This window comes from Salvelinus alpinus, chromosome 27 (genome assembly GCF_045679555.1).
Source record: "Salvelinus alpinus chromosome 27, SLU_Salpinus.1, whole genome shotgun sequence".
NCBI classification, from domain to species: domain Eukaryota; kingdom Metazoa; phylum Chordata; class Actinopteri; order Salmoniformes; family Salmonidae; genus Salvelinus; species Salvelinus alpinus.
This window is the reverse complement of record NC_092112.1, coordinates 21,125,906-21,138,863: the sequence shown is the minus strand read 5'-3', so window position 1 is coordinate 21,138,863 and position 12,958 is coordinate 21,125,906. Positions and strand designations below refer to the sequence as shown.

The following is a 12,958-nucleotide window of genomic DNA, read 5'->3' as shown; positions in this document are numbered from 1 at the left end:
TCTATAACATGGCAGTTAAGAGTTGATTTGTGATGTAGACCCTACAGTCCAGAAATTAACAAATTAAATAAGTCATTAAAGTCCAAAACAACAATGTTTGTACCCACACAGGCAGCAGTATGGTGGTGGGCATGGCTGGGACCGGTCGACGCAGAGAGGAGGCCACGGAGGGGGGCAGGGCCAGGGCGGCTACCATCAGCAGCGTGGTCAGGACGACCGCAGAGGAGACCGTGGAGGACAACCGGTAACTACATTATTCAGCTGACTTTATTTAGGACTAACATATGACATCAACAATGAGGAAGACGTGACCTCAATGTCAATATACCTGTGTTTAGGGCTGGGCGATATGACGATTTATATCGTGTGACGATAGAAAAACAGCTATCGTTTCCTATTATGCTCTATCGTTTATTTCGTTGTGTCGCAAATCACACTCTTTACAGCAATATTTTTTGTCAATTGGACGACACTTTGCGTTCTTCCACACGTGTCGTGTGGAAGGACATTTGCAACACCAACAAACATGGAGGAGAGTGAACGTGGCACGTAGACAGGGAGCTCGTACCTAAAAGAGGGGCCGCTTCGGTCGCATAGACGTGGTTTGGGTATCAAAAGCCTGACACGGACCAGAAAACCAACCTCCGCAAAATATGCCGCAGGCCGGTCCCGACAACAAACTCGAACACCACTAACCTATTTTACCACCTACGCAAGAATCATGTGAAACAGTACGGAGAGTCTATGGATGAGACCCAAAAAAGTACAGTCGAGGGCTAAAAACAAACCCCCGACTCAGACGTTGCAAGGGGCTTTTGCCCGCGGCACACCATATGGCAAAGAATCACGAAGATGGAAGGAGATAACAGCTGCCGTTACAACTTACATCTGCAAAGACATGGCCCCAATTTACACGGTCGAGAAACGGGGGTTTCGTGAGTTGGTGCTAACACTCGACCCAAGGTACCAAATGCAAATACCTTTTATTTGTTGAGTATAATTCAAAATGTAATAAGAAATAGGCCTTTACATGTGGTCATTTTATATATACTATTTATTCATTGAATTTACAGGAAATGTGTATATCGTGAAATGTATCGTTATCGGGATATGAAATTACCTATTTCGGGATATGAGATTTTGGCCATATCGCCCAGCCCTACCTGTGTTAATTTGATCATGGAATTAAGCCTGTGCGAAATAAGTGACTTTTGCCTGTTTTAGTGCACTAACTCCTGTTTACCAGGAATTAGGCCTTTTGGAACTTTTTCCTGGATCGTAACTATTATTGACGTCAACAATGTCCACCTTACTAGGAGCGCGCCTCCAGAGCATTAGGAGCGCGCCTCCAGAGCATTAGGAGCGCTTACCTATACAATGCACATGTTTGTTTACTGATGTTTGTTTATGGCTTTAAGTCAGAACATTGTTTATGTGGATAGTGATCAGTTATTTTGCATGCGTATGATAGTGGCTTGCAAAAGTATTCACCCCCCTTGGAATTTTTCCTATTTTGTTGCCTTACAACCTGGAATTAAAATAGATTTTTGGGTGGTTTGTATCATTTGATCTCTGAAGAACACCACTGAAGATGCAAAATATTTTTTATTGTGAAACACACAAGAAATAAGACCAAAAACATGAACTTGTGAGCGTGCATAACTATTCACCCCCCCAAAGTCAATACTTTGTAGAGCCACCTTTTGCAGCAATTACAGCTGCAAGTCTCTTGGGGTATGTCTCTATAAGCTTGGCACATCTAGCCACTGGGATTTGTGCCCGGTCTTCAAGGCAAAACTGCTCCAGCTCCTTCAAGTCGAATGGGTTCCGCTGGTGTCCAGCAATCTTTAAGTCATACCACAGATTCTCAATTGGATTTAGGTCTGGTCTTTGACTAGGCCATTCCAAGACATTTAAATGTTTCCCGTTAAAACACTCAAGTGTTGCTTTAGCAGTGTGCTTAGGGTCATTGTCCTGCTGGAAGGTGAACCTCCGTCCCAGTCTCAAATCTCTGGAGGACTGAAACAGGTTTCCCTCAATAATTTCCCTATATTTAGTGCCATCATCATTCCTTCAATTCTGACCAGTTACCCAGTCCCTGTCGGTAGAAAAACATCCCCACAGCATGATGCTGCCACCACCATGCTTCCCTGTGGGGATGGTGTTCTCAGGATGATGAGAGGTGTTGGTTTTGCGCCAGACACAGCATTTTCCTTGATGGCCTAAAAGCTCAATTTTAGTCTCATTTGACCAAAGTACCTTCCATATGTTTGGGGAGTCTCCCACATGCCTTTTGGCAAACACCAAACGTTTTTGCTTATTTTTTTCTTTAAGCAATGGCTTTTTTCTGGCCACTCTTCTGTAAAGCCCAGCTCTGTGGAGTGTACGACTTAGTGGTCCTATGGACAGATACTCCAATCTCTGCTGTGGAGCTTTGCAGCTCCTTCAGGGTTATCTTTGGTCTCTTTGTTGCCTCTCTGATTAAGGCCCTCCTTGCCTGGTCTGTGAGTTTTGGTGGGCGGCCCTCTCTTGGCAGGGTTGTTGTGGTGCCATATTCTTTCCATTTTTTTATAATGGATTTAATGGTGCTCCGTGGGATGTTCAAAGTCTCTGAATTTGTTTTTATAACCCAACCCTGATCTGTACTTCTCCACAACTTTGTCCCTGACCTGTTTGGAGAGCTCCTTGGTCTTCATAGTGCTGCTTGCATGGTGGTACCCCTTGCTTAGTGGTGTTGCAGACTCTGGGGTCTTCCAGAACAGGTGTATATATACTGAAATCATGTGACACTTAGATTGCACACAGGTGGACTTTATTTAACAAATTATGTGACTTCTGAAGGTAATTGTTTGCACCAGATCTTATTTAGGGGCTTCCTAGCGAAGGGGGTGAATACATATGCACAAACCACTTATTTTTTTTATTTTTTATATATATATATTTTTTGAAACAAGTTATTTTTTTCTCTTCACCAATTTGGAGTATTTTGTGTATGTCCATTACATGAAATCCAAATAAAAATCAATTTAAATTACAGGTTGTAATGAAACAAAATAGGAAAAATGCCAAGTGGGGTGAATACTTTTGCAAGGCACTGTATGGCAGGGAGACAGAGGGTAACTACTAATTCAGCCTCTCAAAATATACATTAGAAGAAGACTAGTATGAAGCAAACTGTTGAAATGTCTGACATCTTTGATCTTCATACTCAAATTTCATGTGCTGCACGTCTGACTGATTTGGCCCTTGTTTTCTGTGTTTTACAGGGATACCACTCTGGACGGAATTACCACTTGCCACCCCCAGAAGGAAAATACAATTGGAGTTAAATTCAGACCTAGTAGTGCTGAAGGCGGTTTTTAATTTTAAATTTTTTCGCAATACACGTCTTTTTCAGGCTGTTTACTTGTAAGATGTTTTTGTTTTTAATTCTACCTAAAATGTTCTTTTATGTAATGCATTTTTAAGAATACCTGTAAAATTTGTGAAATACAAGTCAGTCAAGACAATTGTCATTGTCAATTCATTTGGAAAGATTAGCTCCATATTTCAGTGTACAAGTTACTCTATTTTCTGAAATAAAACCAAATTCAGCTTTTTGCATCAACTACATCTTTTGGTTTTTAGAATCACATTTCTGCTGATTTCTGTCAACCTCTAGCTTTTTTTTGTCGAGCATTCATAGAAAAAATAATTCTCATTTGTTTGTAAACTCAAAATACCTAAATCATTAAGGAGTTAAAAACACTTTAGATAATGGGTTTATTTAGGTTTTTTATCAACTTAATTCCTTAGTCATTAATTTAGATAGGCGAACTCGACGGCAGTTGCATCAGGCCTTTGTTTTTGAGGCGTAATAATGTCATTAACCGATAGCATCCTATTTTATATCCTGTCTTGTTTAATTAAATCGTCACGGTCCATTTTCATAGGTAGATGAATGGCTGAATGGTATTTTAGCGGGCAGGTAGCACAATGTACTTTTTCGGCTTGCTGGCGTTTTGGTGCTGAAACTGGGATCATGCAGTACAGGGCAGCATGTAGTCTAGTGGTTCGAGCGTTGGGCCAGTAACTGAAAAGGTCGCTTGTTTGAATCCCCGAGCTGACAAGGTGAAAAAAATCTGTTATTAGCTGTTGAGCAAGGCACTTAATCCTAATCGCTCCTGGGTCGCCGTTGATAATGGCAAACCCTGGCCTTCACCCCACTGTGTGAAGATGTCTCAGGGGGAGTTCGGATATGCAATTCACACATGCAATAATATGTACATGTGTGAAATAGGACAAATATAAGCACCCACCAAAATTATTATTATTTGTCTCAATTGTGCCAATTCCTTTATTTAATTTGGGTCATATTATCAAGTAGGCTAATTTAGCCTCACATTAATTAGCATTTTTGCTAGCCTGTATTTCAAAGTCACAAAGAACCCAGGAATAACAAAGAAATTATATTTATTGGAAATGACAATCTGAAACAATTGAGTGCAGTTACAGTTGTTTGGAAATTCTAACCTTTTATCACCTGATAATAGACCTTTTCTGCCCAAACAGTAGCCGAACAGGGATTTAATCTCCTGCAAATAGCCTTGCGTTTCAGGACTTTATCATGCTGTGTAGACTAGGTGCTTAAATGTTTACCTGCACTTAACCAGGATGGCTTGTAATGGCAGAAAATATTGGAATTTACATTTATTAAATCGGTTTTCTTTCAATAATTGTGTGGTGGTAATAAGAAGAAAAAAAACACTAATTGTAACATTGCTATAATGTAAAGTACAATATCATTGGAATAATTTAATTACATTAGATCTGTTTGAAATCATTGTGCTATACCTGTGAAATTCGATGCATTCCAGTCAATGTGCTTCATAATTATTCTATCAACATAAATAAGCAGTAATGCTTACATGCCAAGCGATATATTGTTAAAGTTTAACAGGAATGTGATTTGTATATATTTACGCTATGCAGCAGCAATCACATTTTGTAATTTACCAAAACAATTTTTTAACAAATATTTCGTTTAAAAACAAAAATCATAGTCACATGAAATATTTTTGTTAGCTATATACAGTTAAGGTTCATTCATCGAAATATTACAATACTTCGGACTGATATGTCCTTAAAGAATTGAATCCCAACAAATAACTTCACTCCCTTTTACACCCGAATAATACCGTCACGGAGCGCTTGGGAGTCTCATTTTTATCAAATATTCTTGATCAAAAGTATACACGCACGGTCGACTGTTAATTAATAATAGGTGCACCATGCATCTCCAAAATGTCAAGAAATGCTGGTGCTTCTGTTGTCCTCAATGTCATCAACGACCAATGTCTTTCCGGCTTAAAATCCACTTGACGTTATTGTCTCCCGAATTAAAATGTTAATTTCTTCCTTCTACCAAGTTCTGCCGTAAAGCAGGTTTGAACTGACCATGTTATTGGTATACTCGAGGAGAGCCGCTTCTGTCTGAGCCATGTTAATCTGGCTGTGTAAAATAGGGGGACTGGGGGACATTTCCTCCAGTTCTTCAGCAGTGGATAACGGATGATGCACCAGCTGATTCTGATGGTGGTTGACCACCGCACTGCCCGAAGCTGTCATCGCTCCACTAGAGACGTTCTGCTGCTGCACCTGCTGATGCCCAGACGTCGGTGTGCTGGATCCGTTCTGACTGGGCTTGCCATCCTTCACGAGAACCGGGACTGCCACCCGCCTCGGTGACTGCTGTGGGCACACATTGCCATTCTCCTGTTGAATCTGCAGTGTGGCTTTGTCCTTCGCCTGGCGTTTCATTTTGTACCGGTGATTCTGGAACCAAATCTTGACCTGTGTCGGTGACAGGTGGATCATGCTCGCCAGGTGTTCCCTCTCGGGTGCTGACAGGTATTTCTGCTGCTTAAACCGCCTCTCCAGCTCGTACACCTGGGCCTGAGAGAAGAGCACCCTTCGTTTTCTCCTGGGCGCAGAGTGTAGGGTCACCATGGACTTGGTGGCGTCCATCCCTGCCAGCGTCCCCATCCCGGTCATGTTCATCCCATTGGAAGCCCCCATGAATCTAGAAACTGCAATAGCGCACAGATACAGGCTGTTAACTTAGACTGCATCTAATATGAATTTATTTAAGTGCTGTGCATCATGCACCATTACAATGTAGTTTCTTATTGAAAACGAATTGTCTGGCATTTAATTGAAAAGAAACAAGACTGAGCTTTTTCAACTTACTTGTTGGATAGCGGGGTTCGGTGTTTGCGCTATACCATGCAGTTGCTGCTGCGCCGTTCCTCATGGTGTCTTGGTACGACGGGAGGTCTCCCATATTACCGATGCTGCCGTTGCAGTATCCACCCATGGCGCTGGAAAACTGGGAGACGCTGTGTGGCATGTGATAAGCGCTCGCCACCCCGGTGTTATGGCCCATGGAGTGCTGCTGCAGTCCCGGTTGAGACACCGGAGTCTGTCGATATGCGCCCAGTGGAGACGCGAGGTTCCCTGTACAGTCCATTCCTCCAAACTTTCTGTAGGTCTCCTCGATCGGGCTTAAAATATCTGTCACTGAGAAAGGAGTTGAGTGCTTTGGGCTCAAGGACATGGTTTAGCCCGCAGGTGAATATGGCTGAACGCGGAACAAGCCCGACTGTGGTGCTGTTGTCCCCTCACTGCTCACAGGACACCTACGTAATAGAGTACTTGTGGGTCCGTCTGAGATATCCAATTGATCGCCTTGGAGAAGGAGGGGAGCCTTGGACGCTCTTATCTTGTGTTTACTCTAGCCAGGCGCCAGGTTTACGACAAACACAAGGGGCGGAGCAACGAGCCAAACGATCCAACAATGGCCATTGACATTTTACCGGGGTAATTGAGGGAAATGCTACTTTTTAGTTAAGATCAGCAAGATGCCGTCTAGATGGTTTGAACTTTAAACGTCAACTTCATAAATACCTCGGATATGGACTTGATTTTGAAACGTATTTTAAAAGTTTATTTGGTCTCGAGCTAGTGTTGTTGAAGTTAGGTAACGCTGTTGCCATAGCCTAATGAAATGGCAACCTTTTTATTAACTCGAGAGCTCTTGGAGCAGACACGAGACGGAGAATCGGGCACAAAAATGAAGACACTAGTTCATCATCCAACCTGCCACATTCTGATCAATTTGCATTTTTATGTGTGTGATTTCTCATGTTGGCAAATGGGTGCATTACACCATATCGTTTTTATGAGCTGTTATGTATTTTTGCTTCTTCTTTACTACATTTCATTCTGACAATACAATGGATGGATATGTTAAAATGTGTAGATGTGAAGAAATAAAAACAGCCTACCTATGTTTTCCAGTGACATTGTGTTCACTGCGGTTAACGAGTCACTCATTGGAAGACAGCCAAATGCCACTTGTTGACTTGTATTCCAGTAATCCTGGTACTTTTATAATTTGCAATTAGCCTACATTTAATTTTGGACAGCTCATGGATAGAATAGAATATATAGCACAATATCCTCCTAGAACGCGAATCAATGTCAATCCAGTCTTGATGTGAGCAAGATTCATCTAAGACAATTAAATGCGTATTAAGGCCTTATTTTTTCTAAAACAAAAATGATGGATCACCAGTAGCATGCTAATGTTGTTAATAACTCATTGTCATTTAGACTTTGATCTATAATGGTCATTTTATCTCAGGTAGACGATTTCGAGTTCACCTGTTTTAACTCATGGAATGCTTCAGAGGTAGGCTATGCGAGTAGGCTAATCGGAACATTTGAAAAGGGTCAAATGTAATGGTGATTTCGTGACTTTCAAGTCACTCACTATAAAACTGCCTAATTATTTTTTTATACCAGGAATGTCTTTGGTGCAGACTATTATTGACTTAATAACAGGTGAATTTATTTCAGTTAAATAAAATGTCTGTTAACTTCACCTAATGTTCTCTTTTGTCAATCTTTATAAAAGTGAAGTAAAACTTCATAGATCATTTCTAAATTCTGTGCACATAGCGGTGAAGTCCCTGTAGCAGAAAGAGATTGCAAGGCCGTAGAATGGTTAAGTGCTGAAGAACAGTCACGTTTGCTAGATACTGACTGGCCTATTGAAACATTATCTTGTTTAATCTTTACTCATGGTTTTGTTAATTTTCCAATTAAAAAAAACGTTTTCTTGATAAATGTCCTCTTCTCTGTCTTGTCGAATGCATACCTATTCTGTGTAGCATATTGTTCTATTCTTGTTCCCTTGTTGGCTATAAGCCCAGAGTATTTAATTTCGATAACATTGTTCCTAATTTTGCTCAGACCTGCATCAAGGTTTGCCTCGCACAATTGTAGCGTAAATCTCATTAAAATGTACAGATTGGATAAATTCTTCTACTTTTCATGTGTAGTCTATGCACCTGTTGTTTCATAGTTCATATTAAACCAATTGTGCTGTGATGGCTACCAGAAGTAGCCTTATTACCGCAGATACCCATCACCGTGCAGTGTGTTTCTGTATGCAAATAACCAAACCTCTCAACCTCGTGGACCTTTCAGTCAGAGGGTATGGCTAGGGACCACCGCGCTCTCACTACTTTCATTCCAACGTGCGCGCTCCTATTATCATGGCTCCATAGAGAAGCATTCGACAACGAAAAAAACGAATGACTTCGGTATTTACATTAATATGCATTTATAGCTATCAATACATATGTCTATTCACACAAAATATTATTCGAATAGCCTATGGCATGTGCTGGCTTACAGCAGGTGACAAATAATATTTTCAGCTCGGGTCCATTGAATTGCAGGTAAATTGTTTTTGTCTTAATCATGTTTCTATTGACTGATAACTTTTTATCATGAATACCTGATCAATATGAATGAAGCCGGTCAAATTAGACTGCAATTATTATGATAGATTGGTGTTCCGTAACCTAATCGTTTGTGTGGCAATTATTAATAGAAACCGATAGAATATTGAGCTTATTATGGTGTATCAAGTTGGCTATATTCTTGACATAATGTAATAGCATCCTATGAAGCAAAACGCTAAACCCAAAATAGGTCAAAATTGTATAGAAAGGTATTATTACATAATCGTTTACAAAAATATAGCCCATAGACTACCTATGGCCGATATATGGCCTATTACTTTCCTAGACATTTCAAATGATTAAACAATCCAAAAACTGTTTTAGGTAATTGTGTATATACTAGCTATAGGCCAAAACAGTAAACTCAATTTCACTTTTGATTAGATGCATCGACACTGGATGTAAATAGTCTGTTTCATCATAACTAATATAGCACAAAACACAACAGACATTTTGATTGGGCAAGAAAATAAGAGACACTCTAGCACTAAGCAGAACAATGACCCCCCCCCCCCCAAAAGAAAATTGTAGGCCTTTATTTTTTACATAATTTTTTGCTTCCCGACAATGACAGATTTTCTTGAGGTGACAGAAACGAACCGAATTGCGAATTATTGTGAATTCTAAATGATATTTGAATTGTGTTCAAATATTATTATGCTATTTATTACCTCTATATAATACTTGTGCATCACCTATCCCCCATAAAAGTACACCCTACACATTTTTTATGGGGTTATACATGCATATAAAATATTTTAGGATCATAAACAAAAAACGCATGCAATTCGTTTGAGGTTATATTTGAAAATACCCCTATGTCTTGCAGTAGAGGGATGGCATATTTGCCATCAATGGGGCACTTGATGCATTTCGGCATCACTGGCTCAATAACATGAGAGATTTGGAGAGGTCAGTAAAGGGTTTGTGCGCTTAGAGTGAAGGCCGGGTCCTGAACCGTTCCTGCTAATACACCGGAGATGTAAGTGAAGCAAATGAGCTTGTGCGGAGTCCGTGCTTGTTAGCTAACCCAATTCAACTAAACGAAAAGCTATGATCTCAACTTTCATGTCACGTCGAGGTCAACAAGAAAGAAACAAGATGGATAGAAATGATTTACCGAAGTATATTTTGTAACCTACACGGTTCGACGGTTTCAGAATGTTGCTGGACAGTTGGCGCCTATTCGTTTTCCTGCAGAAGAGACATTTACAGAAATGGAAGTCCTGTTTGCAAGACAAAGGGCAGCTATATTAAGTTATGCAGCTGTGCTACAAACTACTAATCTTATCGAATCGTGTTGGGACGTCATTCCTTGTGCACGAGACGAACCTGTATGTCTGCTCTCTTTGTTTAGTCAATCCCTTATGAACGATTAGTTCATTTGAATTACACCAAACCCCCTGGGTATTTGCTCAACGGAGGGCCTAGAGGCTATGTTTGCCGACTACATTGTCTGACAATATTGTAAATAATGACAATATGTTTCACAAGAGGAGAGGTCAGATTTAAATATTAGGTTCCACTGCAGGCACACGGTGGCTTCTCTTGTAGGTAGGTAGTCTATGCCCTAAAAAAATTGCTTTTGGGGGCATGCACGAGCAAAATCTCGTTGGTGGTCTAAAGAGCATGGTAGCCTAAATGCATATATCAACAATTGGAATATGAATTGACTTGATACAGTTGTGAAATTAGTAAAGTCTACTGAACGTAATCTTAATTTTGACATTCAGGAGAAATATCATGGCACGATGAGATGTCAGGCCTAGTCATTTATGCTTTGCAATCAAATGTAACCTGACCTGTCGCGTATTGTAACCTGTCACCAAAGACCACCTCTTTACCTGAGAAAACAAGTTAGAATTACTTACAGCAGTGCACCAAAATCACAAGAAGATAGACCTATAATTGATATTGAATTTAGTTATGTATAATAGAGTATTGTTTTAACATGATAACAGGCTATTTAATAAGATACCACACAAATATTTTGTACTATGTTTAATTGATTTAATGGAAGCACTTGGGTAACGTGTAAAAGAGCATTTTAAGAAAAAGTTGTATTCTAGACATAATCGACTACTATGTGTTATCCGGAAATTCAAGCGGCATCTATATGTAGCATATACTTACTACTTTAAGGCGAATTAAAAGCGAAATAGACATATTAGTATAAGTATAATAGCAGCTTATTCTCAAGCTTTCTGCTCATGGAGGGCTTTAATTTATTGCTTTACTGTATTTTGATTTTACCAATGTGTATTTTATGGATTGACCCTTTTTATTAACTGCTGATTGTTTTGGCAGATTAGTGCACCAAACTGTTAAATTTTTCGCATGCAGTCGTCTAGGTACGTGGGTCTGCATTGTACACATATCCAAGTGATACAAGTGTGAGCCTCCTCAAGACCCTGTCATCTGCTCCAGTATTCTTTGTCTTTCAATTCATGTTTCTTAGGGAATTAAATGCTAATATGTTGGCGACTGGGGCTTTAGCGTTGGACTCTGCAGTAGGCTATATTGTCCAGGTGTGGACAACTGTATTGATTATAGTGCAATCAAAGGATATCAGCAGCCGATATCAAATACATTATCGTATATAATAATTTAGAGTTGAATGGTGTTTCTGTAGGCTAGCAGTAGCAGAAATTAAAATTGATACACCTGCACCAAGAAATACGTGCATTATCGACACACCTGAAACTTTCATGTTCTATTTTTATAGCGCATTTTATAGCAAACTAAGCAAAATAATTCCTTTCGAAGCGAAATTGGTCAAATGCCATAGTAAGCTGTTAGACTAGTAGACATACCAATGATGAGGATAATAATGATTATAGGCTTATAGCCTAGTGTACGCCTTGTATATACGCCTAGTATATAGCCTGTATGTAGCTAGCCTATCTCAAGGTCATCTTTCTAAGGTGTTTCTATGATACACCTAACAATATCAGGTCCAATCATCTCAAGGGCACACACATCAATGTGATGGTATTCTATTGGCAGGCTAGCATGGTAACTCCAAAAGGAGATAAAGACCCATTTCTAGGTCCATGGTATTTCTACATATATTGCTCCCCAAATTTGGGACACCATACATCGCAGCACAACTGCACAACAGCTCTTTTGATAGCCTATGTTTAGTATTTTTTTTACACCATGAGGAAAAGCATCACTACTGATATGATAGGGAATGGGGACTTTATATCTTTTCCATACCACCTTCTTCAATGTCTTTACTAAGCCATTGAATGGCTTAAATGATTAATTATATGAATGTAAATGTTTATATATGTATATATAACCATGTCCTATTGTGATTCTGTCAACTATTGCCAAAATGACTTGTGAGCTATAGTAATGAAATATTTGTTATCAATTATTGGCATGAAAACATCTGTACTAAAACAAAGATCCAATGAATATGAATCTGCTGTCTATAATTTAAGGGCCACTTGAAAATAGATGAATATGCAAAGACATCCACCAAGAACAAGGAAGATTTTATATTCTATGAAGAAGACTACTTCGCTGGACATGGCTGATCCTTGGCCTGGTGTATTGTGCATGCACTTGAAATGAACTGTGATGGTTCCTTTGATGTGAGCCATTGTATCATGCTAGCCAATTTAGTTTGCAGATGCCATGTGTAATATGACGGCCGTTCACTTCAAATCACACAGCTGGGCCATAGCATACTGTGTAAGGAGCATTACAGGAATAGATTATAAGATTTACTACTGTTCAATTGTAATGAAATGTAGGATATACCCATTGATTCTTGAAGAATGTACCTTATAAATGCCTTATGAGCTTAGTAAAATATGCTGAGGATGTGAAAATTCTGCTATTTTGTATATGACTGTGTAATGTGATAGATATTATCACTATTTCAATCAGGTTATTCACGTGTAATATGATTTTATGCTACTATCTAGTAGACCGTAATGAAAAGCACAAGCCACAAAGTGCCCAACAGCGAGTATAAAGATAAGTGGCACTTTGCAGTTTAGGTATCGCAATTAAATTGATTTTCTCCCGCCTATTCTTTGCAGCGCACGTCACAATTCATTTAGCAAACCACATAAACACTCAGGAGAGTGATT

The 12,958-nt window shown here is 39.5% G+C and overlaps 1 protein-coding gene and 1 pseudogene across 5 annotated transcripts in view; one reads left to right on the top strand and one right to left on the bottom strand.

Moving 5' to 3' along the window:
* LOC139556149 (5'-3' exoribonuclease 2-like) overlaps window positions 1–3,607 on the top strand; it is a 40,558-nt gene extending 36,951 nt beyond the window's left edge. For all 5 annotated transcript variants that reach the window (XM_071369718.1, XM_071369719.1, XM_071369717.1 and 2 more), the window contains 2 exons: window positions 112–244; window positions 3,267–3,607. In XM_071369718.1, the coding sequence (XP_071225819.1) occupies window positions 112–244; window positions 3,267–3,329 (196 nt within the window). In that variant the 3' untranslated portion in view covers window positions 3,330–3,607. The remainder of the gene's footprint in view (window positions 1–111; window positions 245–3,266) is intronic.
* A 1,664-nt stretch (window positions 3,608–5,271) lies between these two features.
* LOC139556150 (homeobox protein Nkx-2.4-like) lies at window positions 5,272–6,710 on the bottom strand (annotated as a pseudogene).
* Between the last annotated feature and the right edge of the window lie 6,248 nt (window positions 6,711–12,958).